The sequence below is a fragment of the Phyllobates terribilis genome, unplaced genomic scaffold (assembly GCF_046119375.1).
Source record: "Phyllobates terribilis strain yellow unplaced genomic scaffold, ASM4611937v1 Scaffold_9__5_contigs__length_417890890, whole genome shotgun sequence".
Lineage (NCBI taxonomy): Eukaryota > Metazoa > Chordata > Amphibia > Anura > Dendrobatidae > Phyllobates > Phyllobates terribilis.
The window spans coordinates 359,175,149-359,191,710 of NW_027362769.1; the positions used below are offsets into that span (position 1 = coordinate 359,175,149).

The 16,562-nt window shown below is 41.9% G+C and overlaps 1 protein-coding gene across 2 annotated transcripts in view; it reads left to right on the top strand.

Annotated features, from left to right (window-relative positions):
* The window catches only part of SCNN1B (sodium channel epithelial 1 subunit beta), a 68,527-nt gene extending 57,714 nt beyond the window's left edge, over nt 1–10,813 (top strand). For both annotated transcript variants that reach the window (XM_073648160.1, XM_073648159.1), the window contains exons 8-13: nt 3,178–3,295; nt 3,510–3,585; nt 3,927–3,984; nt 4,566–4,627; nt 5,598–5,673; nt 8,081–10,813. In XM_073648160.1, the coding sequence (XP_073504261.1) occupies nt 3,178–3,295; nt 3,510–3,585; nt 3,927–3,984; nt 4,566–4,627; nt 5,598–5,673; nt 8,081–8,425 (735 nt within the window). In that variant the 3' untranslated portion in view covers nt 8,426–10,813. The remainder of the gene's footprint in view (nt 1–3,177; nt 3,296–3,509; nt 3,586–3,926; nt 3,985–4,565; nt 4,628–5,597; nt 5,674–8,080) is intronic.
* Nucleotides 10,814–16,562: the final 5,749 nt, after the last annotated feature.

Consider the following 16,562-nt stretch of genomic DNA (forward strand, 5'->3'; position numbering starts at 1 on the left):
CTGGGAAATTAAATATATGCAAAATGCCTCTTCAGAGAGGAGGAGGACTCTAGCGCCACCTATTAGAAGGGGCAATTCTAAAAGTCAATATCGACCCTTTAACAAGTCTTGCGATATGACTTAGGATAAAAGCCAAATCAGAATCTCAGTTTGCAGAAACAGTGTTTTGGGGAGTTGCCCCTCATCAATGCAAAGTATGAGATCTGATTTGGCTGGGTGAGAGATTTAAGACTGGGATCTAAAGGGTAAGGTTTCTATTTATGGAGAATGAGAAGCCAGGCCTGGCATGTCAGAGTTCCACATAATAGGTGATAAGTTGTGAATCAATGGGGGGGCTTAACCATTGGCATCACATTGATCGCGAGAACGGGGCTCTGGAGTGCCTCGCCTGAAAAGAGTGATGGTCAAGTAGGCATGCCCGCTCCTTTCTTGGTCTATGTGGCTGACAAAATAGCCGATCAATGTACTCGGCAATCTGTGTCGGTCCACTGGACAATGAATGGAGGGATCATGCACGTGCTTGACTACCATTCCACTAAAGCGTCGACCCCCCCCCTCCCAGCAATATTTGGACACTCTTAATAGGTGATAAGGTTCAGTGGGCCAACTCCCTTGGAACATGGCCAAATGGTACAAACTTTATTGCAAAAAGAAAGGGGGGGAATCTCAGAAAAATATACACAACCTTTTTATTAATCTCATTCAACCGCTTTAAGATTATTTTTAAACCCAACTCCGTACTTTTCCTTTTTAGCCATAATACATTCCATGTAGATGGTGGTAATGTAATCTGGTGTCCTTAAAAGTGATATTATAAAGTTACCGAAGGAACGCACAAATGGCACAGTGTTCAGGGCACCTGGCATTCATGCCTGATTGGTGTTCTGCAAAAATCATTAGCATGAAATAGGACTGGCACATAGAGGCCCAAAAATCGAGGAGTGTAGAAAACAGCTGGTGAGTGCCTGTTTCTGCTGCATATTACCTGTACCTTAGAAGCAAATATCATTTAATCTCTGGGGTTATAATGGATTTTACATATCTTCACTTCATGCCAAAAAGAATTAGCATTTGTTACAAAAAAAACCTGTACTTTTACAAAAATTAGGCTCCTCTAAAGGGTTTTTTCAGCTTTGGACAATCATTTTTATTGAAAGGGTCAACATGACAATAAATCGCAGGGTGTCCTGCTGCTGTGACCCTCATCAATCATCAGTGATCAATAGGATAACCTGGCAGGAAATATTCAATTTTCCTGCAGTGCCACCACAGAAGAAATTAAGAATTACACTGTTCTCACTAACATCAGTGGATGTTTGTGTTTTCCAGTGATAGATATGTCCTTTGTAGCTTCTTTCACCTTTGGCTTATAGATGAAGAATGAATCGCAGGGTGTCCTGCTGCTGTGACCCTCAGCAATCAGCAGTAATCAATAGGATAACCTGGCAGGAAATATTACATTTTCCTGCAGTGCCACAACTGGAGAAATTAAGAATTACACTGTTTTCACTAGCATCAGTGGATGTTTGTGTTTCCAGTGATAGATATGTATTTTGTAGCTTCTTTCACCTTTGACTTATAGACGAAGAATAAATCGCAGGGTGTCCTGCTGCTGTGATCCTCAGCAATCAGCAGTGATCAATAGGATAACCTGGCAGGAAATATTCAATTATCCTGCAGTGTCACCGAAGGAGAAGTGAGGAATTACAGTTTCTCCAACATCAGTGGATGTTTGTGTTCTCCAGAGAGAGATCCAGTATGTCCTTTGTAGCTTCCTTCACATCTAATAGATGAACAGGAGACCCCACGCTAAACACAAATATAAGAATAGCTCACAGAGTGTCCTACTGTGTCACACAGGGTGTGGGAAAGACTTAGTGCAACACAGAGGGAAGAGGGAAAAGGAGCCTAGACACTAGGTAAAGGGGGGGAGTGGAGACCTCCTAATCTGGTCTAGTGTCACCCTGTCTTAACTACAATCCCTATATTGGCTCTTTACCAATCCCTGCATGTGTGCCTCACCCTGACTTTCCCTGGTGTATGGCTAAGGCTAGGGAAGGGATGAGATGAGCACTAGTCAATCTCCACTAAACTCTATAGACAAAAAGGGTAGACAAACGGGGGGGATTGCTTAGCTTTAGATGACTCCAAATAAGCACACGGCCTCAAGCTCCAGAGAGGACGAAGTACTGCTCTTGCTAATCCTTCACAAGTAGTAATGAATATCGCCAGCACCTCCCTCTCAGACGCACCAGGTATTTATACACTAAGACCAGGGCGCTAATTAGCCAGAGGGAGGAAGCCACTGGGTCCTAGAGACAGCCAGCCTCTAAGAAGATGTCTGTAATGCCAAACGTAGAGATCTCCTGCAACCAACTGCAGGGCGACTGTCAGTCACCTCTGACACACCCTTGACTTACTGCTGTGATCATCAGCAATCAGCTGTGATCAATAGCATAACCCGGTAGCAAGAGGTCAATTTCCCTGCAGTGCCCCCGCAGGAGAAGTGAAGAGTTACACTGTTCTCTCTAGAATCAGTGGCTGTATGTGTCCTCCAGTGTTAGATTTATCCTTTCACCTCTGGCTAATAGATGGTGGTCCGAAACAGGGGGGGACCCTACACTAGTAAGAATGTTCTACCGGCATATTCAAAATGAGTTCTTTAAACCAGATGACCGATTTAAGCGCAACTGTCCCCCAGATGTCAAGGAAATTGGGATCATGTATATCAGATTATCAGTGGGAAATCAGCCATTGATTGAAGGGTCTCATTTTGCTTTCAACATTAAAATAAATATGCATGCTCAGTTGAGCCGAACTTGCATGTTTATTGGAAAGATGAGACAAAATGGTACCTATAGATTTGCTGCCTAAAATCTCATATATTAGGCTAGATTTGCTAGTTCATAGTCTCAAGTTACTCCCCATAAAAGTCAATGGAGCCTGAAAAAAATAAGTAGTTTCCTATATTTATTTTTATTCATATCGGTATATCATTTTTAAGTATGGACATTAAGCAGCAGATGCAAAATTGTTCTCGACTGTAATCCTTTCGGTGGGTTGACCTACACTTTATTGTCTGCCCCTTGAATCCCCCTCTCACGCATTTTGGGCCACATAACGAGTAGTCTAATGGATTGGAGTGATTTATATATATTCTTATTTTTTCCTCGACAGTCTTGCCTGCGCTCATGTTTCCAGGAGGGGATGGTGAATATGTGTAACTGTGCTCACTACTTGTATCCACTACCGGATTCGGCCCATTACTGCAACAACAAGGATGATCCAGACTGGGGTACGTAAAAGTAAAAAAAGGGAATGCTGTGGAAAGTTTGCTCCCTAAGGCACTGCTGAAACCCCCCCCCCAAAAAACAGTGATACCAGAAGGTTTCTTTATTTTAAAGCGGTGGGAACCGGGGCAGAGAGAGTCGGGGAATGGGGTGTGCAAAGGGAATGGCAGGGGCAGCTACACCTCCTAAAAAATTAATAATTTAAGTCTCTGTTGGCAGTGTCGTGTTATTACCAGATGAAAGATTCAGTGATGGAAAGAGAAAGGTGTATCAACCTTTGTCAGCAGCCATGCAAGTAAGTAATGATCCATTTTCTTACTTTCTGTGGTGACATATATATATATATATATTTGCGATATTTTGAGCTTCATTTTTTTGTTACAAACTTAAAATTTTCGATATAGCACAGAGATAAATTATACAATTTTTGAAGGCCTGAAGTCTCCTCTAGGGGGGAGTATTGCAAGCATATTGCAAAAGCTGCAGTAATAATACAGTATGCAGCAGTGTGCAACACTCCCCCTAGTGGTGGCCGCAAGCAGCCAGAATTTTAGCATTTATGTTACCATCCATACCGAGACATTCAGACCTGATATATAGACTGATTTTTTTTTACATTTTTTCTTATTGTTACAGTGACAGTAACTATAAAATGACAATCTCCATGGCTGACTGGCCCTCCGCCGCAGCAGAGGTATGTACAGCCATGTAAAATGCTGTCCTTTGGTGGTAAGTTTTGGGCGTGCCCTAAGCTATGAAAGTAATTGTCCACATTTCTGAAAATATGAATATGAATAACATGTGTGGTTACCCGTTAGCATTCTAAAAATAAATTAGAACTGGTCTATCTAAGCCCAACGTTTTGTAAAATACGCTGGGAAATCAGTTACACAACCTTCTCTGTCCTATGCCAGAACTTTAATCATGACTGGTCCAGATAGGAAATGTTCCTGAGAATGATTTTCTTCTCTGATCATCTCCATGATATATATATCTCCTGGAACAAACATCTACTGGAACCCTTGTGAAGATGTCGAAGACTGGTTGACCATTGACCCTTTCCAACTGAGAATTACATATGACCTTAAGTTTACCCACCGGAGGTGGACACCTAAGAGAGTATATCTATACATAGTGTTCCTGCATGGTTCCTTTAATTAAAAAAATCCCAATTTTCTTTTTTACACACTATATACTGTACATTCAAACATGTCATATTTTGAAGTTCTCAGGAACCTTTTATAATAGTTGACATTTTGTATATTGTAATTTCAGGACTGGATTTTTCATGTTCTTTCTTATGAAAAAGATGGCAGCCAACAGATAGCTGTGAACAGGTTGGTAAATGTCTGTCATTATGATCCTAAGAGTCCTCTGACCCTAAAACTTTTCCATCCTTGGCTACAATCAAGAATAGGATGGACTCAAAATCTTGATTTTGTGTTTCAAAAGGACCACCTAGGCAAATAGCTTATTGTGTCACACATTTCCTGCCCTTAAATGTTGGAACAGATGTCTCCTTCTTATCTTCCTCTTGGCCATATTTCATGAGATGACCAGGTTTGGAAAAACAAAACAAAACATATAATACAATGTTGGGAGTTTGATATATTATATGTGTCTGGATAGGGGTAGCCAGTGGTTGTGTTGTGAATAGTGGCCTGTCGTGGGGTTTGAGAAGTGTATCAGAATAATGCAATAAAGGGGTATTCAAGTTATCCCCTATCTACAGCATAAGGGATAACTTCCCCATCACTGGGGGTCCGACCTTTGGGGCCCCCCAGTGATTCTGAGAGCCCCATGTGAATGAAGAAGAAGAAGTTGATCATGCGCACTGCCACTCCAAGTATTCTTATGGATCTGCTAGAGCTATGAGAGCCCTGCATATATATTGTTATATTGGTTGATATGTTTCCAAGTCAGTCATTAATCGGTGACATTCACGTGTTGCGTGTTGTGTAGAAGCGCAGCGTTTTTGCCACCATTCTGGAAAACTGCAACATGGCTGCAAAGTGTGAACGCAGCCTAAACATCATTTTTGGTTTTCATTTATCTCAGGTTTCAGGTAATTGACTCTCACCAGTATTCTTCTAAAGATTTCTGATTGATCAGTCCCTAAACACATTACCTCTCGACAGTCTGCTTAGTGTGATGGCGCATTATCACCGATGGGCAATGAGGCCATAGTTCCCATTCATTCATAACACAAATGGCCTCAGAGAAATCAACCATCGTTCTCCAATTTTTTTATCAATGTTACTCTATAGAAAAAATTGCAAATATGAAACATATTCCCTCTTCCATCAGGAATGGCATCATCAGAGTGAACATCTACTTCCAGGAATTCAATTACCGCAGCGTTTCAGAGTCAGAAACCACCAATGTGAGTGCCGAATACTGGGGGAGGGGCTGGGTTATAAGGGTACAGATATGGCCTACTGGGTGATAAAGGGCAGGGGAGATCATAGGGCCTACTGAGTGATAAAGGGCAGGGGAGATCATAGGGCCTACTGGGTGATAAAGGGCAGGGGAGATCATAGGGCCTACTGAGTGATAAAGGGCAGGGGAGATCATAGGGCCTACTGAGTGATAAAGGGCAGGGGAGATCATAGGACCTACTGAGTGATAAAGGGCAGAGGAGATCATAGTGACTACTGGGTGATAAAAGGCAGGGGAGATCATAGGGCCTACTGAGTGATAAAGGGCAGGGGAGATCATAGGGCCTACTGAGTGATAAAGGGCAGGGGAGATCATAGGACCTACTGAGTGATAAAGGGCAGAGGAGATCATAGTGACTACTGGGTGATAAAAGGCAGGGGAGATCATAGGGCCTACTGAGTGATAAAGGGCTAGGGAGATCATAGGGCCTACTGAGTGATAAAGGGCAGGGGAGATCATAGGGCCTACTGAGTGATAAAGGGCAGGGGAGATCATAGGACCTACTGAGTGATAAAGGGCAGAGGAGATCATAGTGGCTACTGGGTGATAAAAGGCAGGGGAGATCATAGGGCCTACTGAGTGATAGAGGGCTGGGGAGATCATAGGGCCTACTGAGTGATAAAGGGCAGGGGAGATCATAGCACCTACTGAGTGATAAAGGGCAGAGGAGATCATAGTGACTACTGGGTGATAAAAGGCAGGGGAGATCATAGGGCCTACTGAGTGATAAAGGGCTAGGGAGATCATAGGGCCTACTGAGTGATAAAGGGCAGGGGAGATCATAGTGACTACTGGATGATAAAGGCAGGGGAGATCATAGGGGCTGAGTGATAAAGGGAAGGGGAGATCATAGGGCCTACTGAGTGATAAAGGGCAGGGGAGATCATAGTGACTACTGGGTGATAAAGGGCAGGGAAGATCATAGTTGTGTGAAATGGAAGTTGCTGGACTTTCCCTTGGGTTTGAGACAATATTGATTTTGCCTGGGTTAGGTGCTTTCACCATTTTATTACCAGGTAATCAATATGCAAATATCACAATCAATAAAAATGTATTCCTACACAAGCCATGTTCATGGGTTGTGTCTGGTATTGCAGCTCCATTAAAGTGAATGTGGCTGAGCTGCAATACCATACAATCTGCAGATCGGTTTGGTGCTGTTTTTTTAATTATGGACAACCCCTTTAAGGGAAGTGCTCTTTGGCAATTAATATCCCATATCAAATACCGAATGATAACCATTCTGAGTCCAACTTGGTATGATAAAGATGGTTAGGAAAAGTTTGAAAGTTCTGCAAATAAACTTAATTTTCAGTGAAGTTAAAGTGAGTCTGTCAGCAGAAAAAGACTGTTCAAACCAACAACAGGCACTTGGTGCTAGCAGTTCAGTGCACCTTCCCACCTACTTGTTTATCAATCTTTCTATGGACCTGTACAGTCAGAGCTGTCAATCAAGAGGTAAGAAAACAGATGGAAAGCAAGAAGGCAGAAACGTGCACTGAAGTGTTTGGCCACAGCAAGAGTGCACCGAGCGCCTGTGCTTAGGTTAAACAGTCATTTTGTGCTGGCAGACTCCCTCTAAAGGACTCGGTCAGCTCAGAATGACTGATGTTTTCCATCTATCTCCACCCCCCTGTTCTTTGATTGACAGCTCTGGCTTTTTAGAGTCAGAGAAGGCTGGAAATAGAAGGAAAACAAGTAGGTGGGAAGGGGGACTGAAATGTTTGGCCCCACCATGATGCTTGGTACTTGGTTTGAACAGTCATTCTGTGCGGTCAGACTCCCTATAAGAGAACGTATTCAATAAGTAGAATAACATGACTATCAGACTACTTTCAGGTTTTGCTTGTTGTCTGTATTTATGGAGATGCATAAGTCTGCATGGGAGCTGTAAACACAAAAACAGTAGGCTATTTTTTTCAATACAAGACTATTGCTCTGCAGCTCTTCACCCTCTTTGCTGTTAGCATGGTGCCAATCTGGCATTGAGCTCACTAATTTAGTCATATAGAAACACTACTGCTTAACAGCCATAACTTCGTGGTTGTCAGCAACTAACCGGTCGAACGGTACCCCTGTATTTGAAGGCCAGAATGGTAAGGCCTGAGAGGAACAAAACAGGCTTGATAATAACTCAAATCTTGCTTCATGGATTTCTTAAGGGTTGAGTTACATGTTGACCATTCTAAAGAACTGCCTTTCATGTAATCCATGGACAAACTGTATTCGCCTCTATCATAGCAGGATATCCCACTCTATGATCTCTAAATGGGCAGTTGTCCCTTTAAGATACTGATGATATCATGGAGATGAAACAATGGAACTCATTCATGGTACTTTTTGTTCCATAGGTGGTATGGCTGCTCTCAAACTTGGGTGGCCAGTTTGGATTCTGGATGGGGGGCTCGGTCTTGTGCATCATTGAGTTTGGAGAAATCATTATAGACTGTATTTGGATAACATTACTCAAGCTTCACGCATGGAACAAATCGAGAAAAGAGAAGAAGCGACGGCCTGAGTACTCTGATCCACCACCTACAGTGTCCGAGCTGGTGGAGGCATACGCAAACCCTGGCTTCCAACATGAAGATGTAGTGCCCATGCCTATACCGGGCACCCCACCTCCGAAGTATGACTCTCTACGGGTGCAGCACATCGATGATGCAATTGAAGTCATATCTAGTGATGAAGAATAATTTTATTTTTTTTTACATTTTTTTTTTTATTAAAACACGCATTACTAATCAATCGTCTGCTCCTCTAATCATCACATTCATGAAATCTACTAGTATCAGAGATTATTATATATTTTTGGGGCGAAGACATTTATTTTTGGAGCAGAATGATGCCCGTTACAGGTCATTTTCAGTATTGATCTACTCAGAGGTTTAGAATTAAATGTATTTTAATTACTGAAGTCTTTTTCCTGAGAGTCGGAACCTTTGTTTTTTACTTATGGATGAGATTCCTAGTAAATGACTAGGTAGAGTCTATATTATGTTGTATGGGACAATCGTGATTCACTTTCAGGTCTGTACAGATCAGGACTTGGAAAATCTCAGGCCAGGTAGCCAATATTCTTAGGAATTTCTTACTGCCACTAAATTTTGTGATGACTCCATGACTAGGAAAATGTTGGTGCCACCTACTAGGTCAACCTACACCGGGTCCTCGAGTGCCCTGTCCGTAGTTTATTTTTTCTCGATGTCTAGGAAAATGTTGGTGCCACCTAGTAGTTCAACCTATGCCGGGTCCTTGAGGGCCCTGTCTGTCTTTGGTAGTTTAGTCCAATCATTTAAGTGGGTTGCCTGAAGAAGATCCCTTGTCTTTCTCTCCCCAACAGTCTCACCTTTGCCACCTATGACATGGTTAGCCAAAACATATCATATAATACTACATCGCCCCGGGAGAGTCGGTACTGAAAAAAATGTAGATTTGGACTAAACAGCCTCTAGGAGCAGGACCAGCAATGATCAGCTAATTGATGGGGGTGGGTGTTTTTAAAGAAGGGGCTGCATACTTGCCAACCAGTTTTATCAAGACAGTTTGGCAATCATGAGCACAAAAGGAATGGGGGTTAGCAAAAGTGGACAGCCCTCCCCTTTTTGTGAGCAGTTCAGGGGTAGGGCTTAAATGTCCCATTGAAATGTTGGTAAGTGTAGGGTTATCTAGATCAGGGTACACCAACTCCAGTCCTCAAGGCCCACCAACAGGTCATGTTTTCAGGATTTCCTTAGTATTGCACAGGTGATAATTACATCACCTGGACAGGCAATAATTCCATCACCTGGGCAATAGTAAGGAAATCCTGAAAACATGACCGGTTAGTAGGCCCTGAGGACTGGAGTTGGGGAATCCTGATCTAGATGACACAACCCTTTGAAGAACTTGACAGGTACCGGCAGATATACAATCATTTGTTTTATCTAATTCTAAAGGATTTTTACAGGATGAGAAACTATGGTTGCCTTCTCCCAAAAACAGCAGTCCACTAGGTTTGAACAAAAAGCTTTGTGTTGTCCTTTGCCTGTTAGACGATGGCAATGTTCACTCATGTAGTTGTTTGTCCATGCCACCTCCATTGTTCACTAGTCCCTGCAACATCATGACGTCAAGAGACCTAGTAAATGCCAGAAGTGCACGGCCTACTGGGCAGATAATGCCAACCACAAAAGAGAAGACTGTCCAGGTCCCGCTGCCACAGAAGAATGGGCTGGATACCACATCAGGGCAGTGCAGAACTTTTTGCTAAACTTCACTGTCCATTTTTTACAACTAGGCGTCGTAGAAGTGACTGAGACAAGTATTGTTTATGGTGGAAAAAACAGCAATTTTTTTTTATTATGTTCAGTCCCTTTAACCATAGGTCTGCGATCTTCAATTTAATAGGAACTGATCTGTATGACCTGGGACTGGCCACTACATAACGTATGGAGCTGTGCTGTTCCGGCTCGATACGCTATGTACATATCGTCATTGGTGGAGCTGGAAACCGCTGATTGATGGGGGTGCTGGGGGTAAAATCCCACCAATCTGATATTGATGACCTATCCTAAGTAATGGACTACCACTTTAAAAAACCCCAGCAGACAGATTGTAAAATCACATACATTATATATATATATATATATATGTATATATATATATATATATATATATATATATATATATATATATATATATATATATATATATATATATATATATATACACACACACACACACACAACTTTTTTTATTTTCGCTTCCTGGACAGATCTTCAGAATAATTTGAAAGGTCAAAAATGATTGAAAACTGAGCACAAGTAGGCAAATATAAGACCGAGGAAATGAATAGCGATATCATATTATACAAAGTATAAGTTTTTCTTATTTGTTTTTTTTCTTCCAATGTTCTATTTTCTATTACAAGTATATTTTCTATATTTTTTTTTTTGTACGACCATTTGATAATTCAGAATATTTGATAAACCAGCACTTGACACTTCTTGGTTGGAGACATTTTATTTGGATATTTCATTATCTTTGTAAATGCATTCTTTACTATATTTCAAAATCCTTAATAAAAAAATCATTAAATCCAACACCGCCTGCTGCCATTAATGCCAGATTAAAGGATTCCACCTACACTAGTGCATGTCAGCCAAGTTAATACAATTTGCTCATTTGTAAAAGTGAAAATACAGAATATTCAAGAATGGGCACTTCACATGGTGACTTCACTATATACGGATATGGTAACAATATTATTTGCCATCATGGCCAGAAAATACATTGACTTGCACTTATCTAGCATAAGGGGTAGAAGGAAATTAGCAAAACATGGAATTCAGATTTTCCCATTACTGAGATTAGAGATGGCAGTTGGTTCTCATAAAGTTCTATGGAGAACTGTAACTGTTGTTTTAGGAAAACTTGCAACAGCATGTCTGTGTATTCCTCTAGATCCTCCTCTCTCCATAGAATGTCTGTGTATTCCTCTAGCTCCTCCCCTCTCTATAGAATGTCTGTGTATTCCTCTAGCTCCTCCTCTCTCCATAGAATGTCTGTGTATTCCTCTAGCTCCTCCCCTCTCCATAGAATGTCTGTGTATTCCTCTAGTTCCTCCCCTCTCCATAGAATGTCTGTGTATTCCTCTAGCTCCTCTCCATAGAATGTCGGTGTATTCCTCTAGCTCCTCCCCTCTCCATAGAATGTCTGTGTATTCCTCTAGCTCCTCCCCTCTCCATAGAATGTCTGTGTATTCCTCTAGCTCCTCTCCATAGAATGTCGGTGTATTCCTCTAGCTCCTCCCCTCTCTATAGAATGTCTGTGTATTCCTCTAGCTCCTCCCCTCTCCATAGAATGTCTGTGTATTCCTCTAGCTCCTCTCCATAGAATGTCTGTGTATTCCTCTAGCTCCTCTCCATAGAATGTCGGTGTATTCCACTAGCTCCTCCCCTCTCTATAGAATGTCTGTGCATTCCTCTAGCTCCTCCCCTCTCCATAGAATGTCTGTGTATTCCCCTAGCTCCTCTCCATAGAATGTCGGTGTATTCCTCTAGCTCCTCACCTCTCTATAGAATGTCTGTGCATTCCTCTAGCTCCTCCCCTCTCTATAGAATGTCTGTGTATTCCTCTAGCTCCTCCCTCCTCCACACAATCTTTTAAGCACCAACTGTCATCTCCTATCTCAGTAATGGGAAAATCTGTCTTCATTGTGTAGAGATTTTACCCGTGAATTGAGAATGAAAGATCAGTCCGGGGGGAGAAAGAAGCAGATTTCCTTGAGAAGATCTATTACACCGTTGCTTATATTCATGTGTACTATTGATTTATGAAATAAAAATTAAAACAACAATTACTCTTTAGCTTCTAGAAGTCTTATAAGACACATGAGTGGAGACCAGAGACCATCCCATACCAGGTTAAACACTCACTTGTAAATGTTGGAACAGACAATGTAACTTTGAAGTGTTTGTTATATGGAAAACTACATTTATAGTTATTTTACCAAATGTATTGTATACAGTTCAAATGTAGCGTCCCGTGATTCTCAAGGTCAAGACATGCGTGACAAAATGCTGTGTAACGCAAAGGGAAATCGAAAATGATAATTCCCTTAAACCTGTAGTAACTTGTTCCCAACTTATAGAAAGGCATGAAAGGTGTTGCGGGGGATCCAGCAGATAGATCCTTCTATCATTTGAGGATTATCCAAATCAAAGACGCTCTTTCATTGGCTACATGGATGCGCTTTTCTATATCCAATCATGGAGACGGATAACAGCTGCTCTGTTGTTTCTGTCCAAGTCCTGACCCATTGTGATCTGTGACCTATAGATTTAGTCCAAGGCCCTACATTTTAAGTTGGGTTCATTATGACTGCTCTAGATACATCATCGGCATCTGACGGAGTGCTTTCCCAGATTCAGATGAAGGGAGGGTTGCCATTGAGAGGAAGGTGGGTAGCCTGGCCTGTTTACTGAACCTATAACCTTTCCTGGTAATCGTGGGTAGGTCAAGGCGCGGCTATGAGCAGTTTTCTCAATAGACAAAGGTGCGATTAAAAATGAAAATACTTAAAATAGTGACAACCAAACAGACCCACATTTATTGGCCGCCAGGCAGTAAAAAAAGTGAATCATAGCAAATGAAAAAGACAATGTATCCATTCTGCAAATCTTGCACCATAGACTGGATTTTACTAGTGTTGTATCCAAAGACTTCAGTGACAGTGTTCATCTTTAGGGAGACGCTCCCTGTGGTTTACCCAAATCCCTTCCTTGGCTCCAGAAATGCATTTCATGCTAGGATGACCCATAACTTACTGATCGCTGAGTACAAACACAGGCTACCCCTGACTGATCCCTACAGTGATCTATGGCCGCCTCTGCGTGCCTTAAAGAATCAGAGCTGCAGTACCTGCCCGCCACCAGATATAGCACTGCATCCGTCAATTTAGCGATCGTGGAGATAGGGACCCATCAGAAATTGGGACCAGTGATTAGCGAGTGTGCTCATATAACTCTTTAAATGAGCCTACTCGGGTGCTCGCCGAGTATTTTTGGCGTGTTTGGCATCTATGTTTGAGCCGCCGCGGCTGCATGTGTCACGGCTGTTAAGACAACTGTGACACATGCAGCTGCGGCGGCTCAAACATAGATGCCGAGCACGCCGCAAATACTCGGCGAGAACCCGAGTGTGCTCGTTTAAAGAGTTAAATGAGCACACTCGCTCATCACTAATCAGGACCCATCAGTTATCAGTAAGTGGATCTGAAGGGATTTTTTATTTTCTAGAAAATGCACCACCATTGTCTATAGGTTGTTTATAGTATTGCAGTACATCGAACTGAACTGTAATACCAGTCACAACCTATGGACAAAGATGGCACAGTTTCTAGAAAAAAAAGAAAAAGAAAAAAACTTTTTTTTTATTTTTTCTAATCACCGACAACACATTTAAGCCAGGTAAAATGTAGGATTTCCCCTCTAACATCCCTTTAAATTTTCTAAGCAGCGTTAAAGGGGTCATCCCACTAAGTACATTTATCACCAATCCACCAAAGTGTGTGACTGTAAAACACTAAAACGGGGGGTGCCAAGTCCACTGATCAACATCTTCATAGACATTGAATAGACCAGCAGGACATGTGCAAGAGCGCTGCTCCATTCAATCTCCTCTTCATGACTCCTGTGTTGGCTCCCTCCAGTGATCAGGCATTTATTACCCTGGTGTAATGTCCCTTTTGGGCCAAACCCCTTTGATCAGGCATGAGGACCTCCTCTAGAAATGTCCTTCTCTAGGACTGAGAGCACACGGCCACTTCTCGTTCTCCGGCCACTTCTCGTTCTTCGTATGCAGGTTGCTGTGAGTTTATTCATTAGTCCAAGCGTCTGATTTAATGGTATATCCTAACAAGCTTGTAAAGGGAAGAAGAATGTGTAACAGTGTCTTTATACGCAAATCTCATGCCTCAGTGTTTGCTTAGCGAAATCCGGAGCTAACACTTCACTTACAAAACAGATGGTTAACATTTAACCCTTGATAAAACGTTACCCACTCATAGTGAAAAGCACTGGAGGAGCCGGATCCCATAAATAACCCAGAAACCTCCATTACCTCGCTGTGCACTTCATAAACCCTCAGTTTTTGCCACATTTAACTGGAAACGTTTAAACCAACTCCATTTGCTGTATAAAATCCCACTCCCCATGTAAACAAGTAGCAGACAGCACTTTTTCCTCTTGCCCTTGTTGGAGTGAACATGAAGAGGTCATCCATCGCACAGCACCCACAATTTCATGAGACCACTTAAAGACAGGTACGAACAGAGTGGTCACCCAAAAAAAGGAAGACGCCAAGGAAGGGGAGCAGCAGAAAAAGAAATACACAATTCTGCAAATGCAGGCAGTATTGATTAAACTAAGCCTAGAAATTAACGCAGATGAATTACCTTTTAATTGTATGCAGACTTAAATGAAATAAAATAAGAATCACTTTAACCCCTTAAGGACCCTGGGATTTTCCGTTTTTGCATTTTCGTCTTTTGCTCCCCTTGTTCCCAGAGCCATAGCATTTTTATTTTTTGGTCAATATGGCCGTGTGAGGGCTTATTTTTTTTCGGGACGAGTTGTACTTTTGAACGACATTACTGGTTTTACCATATCGTGTACGGGAAAACAGGAAAAAAATTCCAAGTGCAGTGAAATTGCAAAAAAAGTGCAATACCACAGATGTTTATTTTTTTACCACGTTCACTGAATGCTAAAACTGACCTGTCATTATTATTCTCCATCTCATTACGAGTTCGTAGATACCAAACATGTATAGTTCTTTTTTATTTAAGTAGTGAAAAAAAATTCCAAAGTTTGCAAAAAAAAAAAAAATGGCGCCATTTTCCGAGACCTGTAGCGTCTCCATTTTTCGTGATCCGGGGCCGGGTGAGGGCTTATTTTTGCCCGCTGAGCTGAAGTTTTTATTGATTCCATTTTGGGGTAGATCCGATGTTTTGATCGCCCGTTATTGCATTTTATTGCAATGTTGCGGCGACCAAAAAAAAACATAATTCTGGCGTGTAGAATTTTTTTTCTAGTTACACCGTTTACCGATCGGATTAATTCTTTTTTTATATTGATAGATCGGGCGATTCTGAACGCGGCGATACCAAATATGTGTAAGTGATTTTTTTTTTATTATTTTATTTTGAATGGGGCGAAAGGGGGGTGATTTAAACTTTAATATTTTTTTAATTTTTTTTAAAACATTTTTTTTTTTACTTTTTGCATGCTTCAATAGTCTCCATAGGAGACTAGAAGCAGCAACTGTCCGATCGCCTCTGCTACATAGAGGTGATGAGCAGATCACCTCTACGTAGCAGAAATGCTCCTGTGCTATGAGCGCCGGCCACTAGGTGGCGCTCATAGCGATTAGCACATGACAACCACTGGGGTCTGCTGCAGACCCCGGGTTGTCATGCCCACCCGCGATCACGTGACAGGGTCACCGATGGGCGGGGTAAGTGACGCGCTTCCGGTGCGGAGATGTTAAATGCCGCTGTCAGAGATTGACAGCGGCATTTAACAAGTTAACAGCCGCGGGTGGATTGCGATTCCACCCGCGGCTGTTGCGGGCACATGTCAGCTGTAATAATCAGCTGACATGTGCCCGGTTCAGTGCGGGCTCAGCGCCGGAGCCAGCGCTGAACAGGGGAGGACAGCCTAGTGCCTACTAATACGCCACAGGCTGTAAAGGGGTTAAGAACTGTCCTATGAGCAGTTCTTTAAAGGGGTATACGCATCTCCAAGATCCTATCCCAATAATAATAAAATAATAATAATAATATTATTATCAAATAACTCCAATTAGAAATGTAATATAGTTTTTCTGATTCACTATGTTTCTTACCCCATGTGCAGGGCCATGACTAATATGGATAATATCATATAATTGATATGTAATGGCATTACAGTAGCTTAGGTTTCCATGGTTAGAACCACTCATATAGTGACAGTTAGTGGTAATAACCATAGATACCTAAGCTACTGCAATGCCCTGCACATGGAGTAAGTGACATAGCGAATCAGAAGAACTATACTACATTTCGAATTGGAGGTATTTGCGAGTATTATTATTATTACACTGAGTACATATTGGGATAGGATCTTGGTGATGGGAATAACCCTTTAAGTCCTTGAGAGCATGAACTGCTCTTTGCAGGGGTTCTCATCTCTCGCTACTCGAGAGTGTCTCCATCTATGACATTAATAAGCTCTGAAAGGATAGGTTGATGTGGAAAGTGGTAAACCCTTTGTTCTTAGTTACATATTTTGACAGCTTGAGGAATGCAAC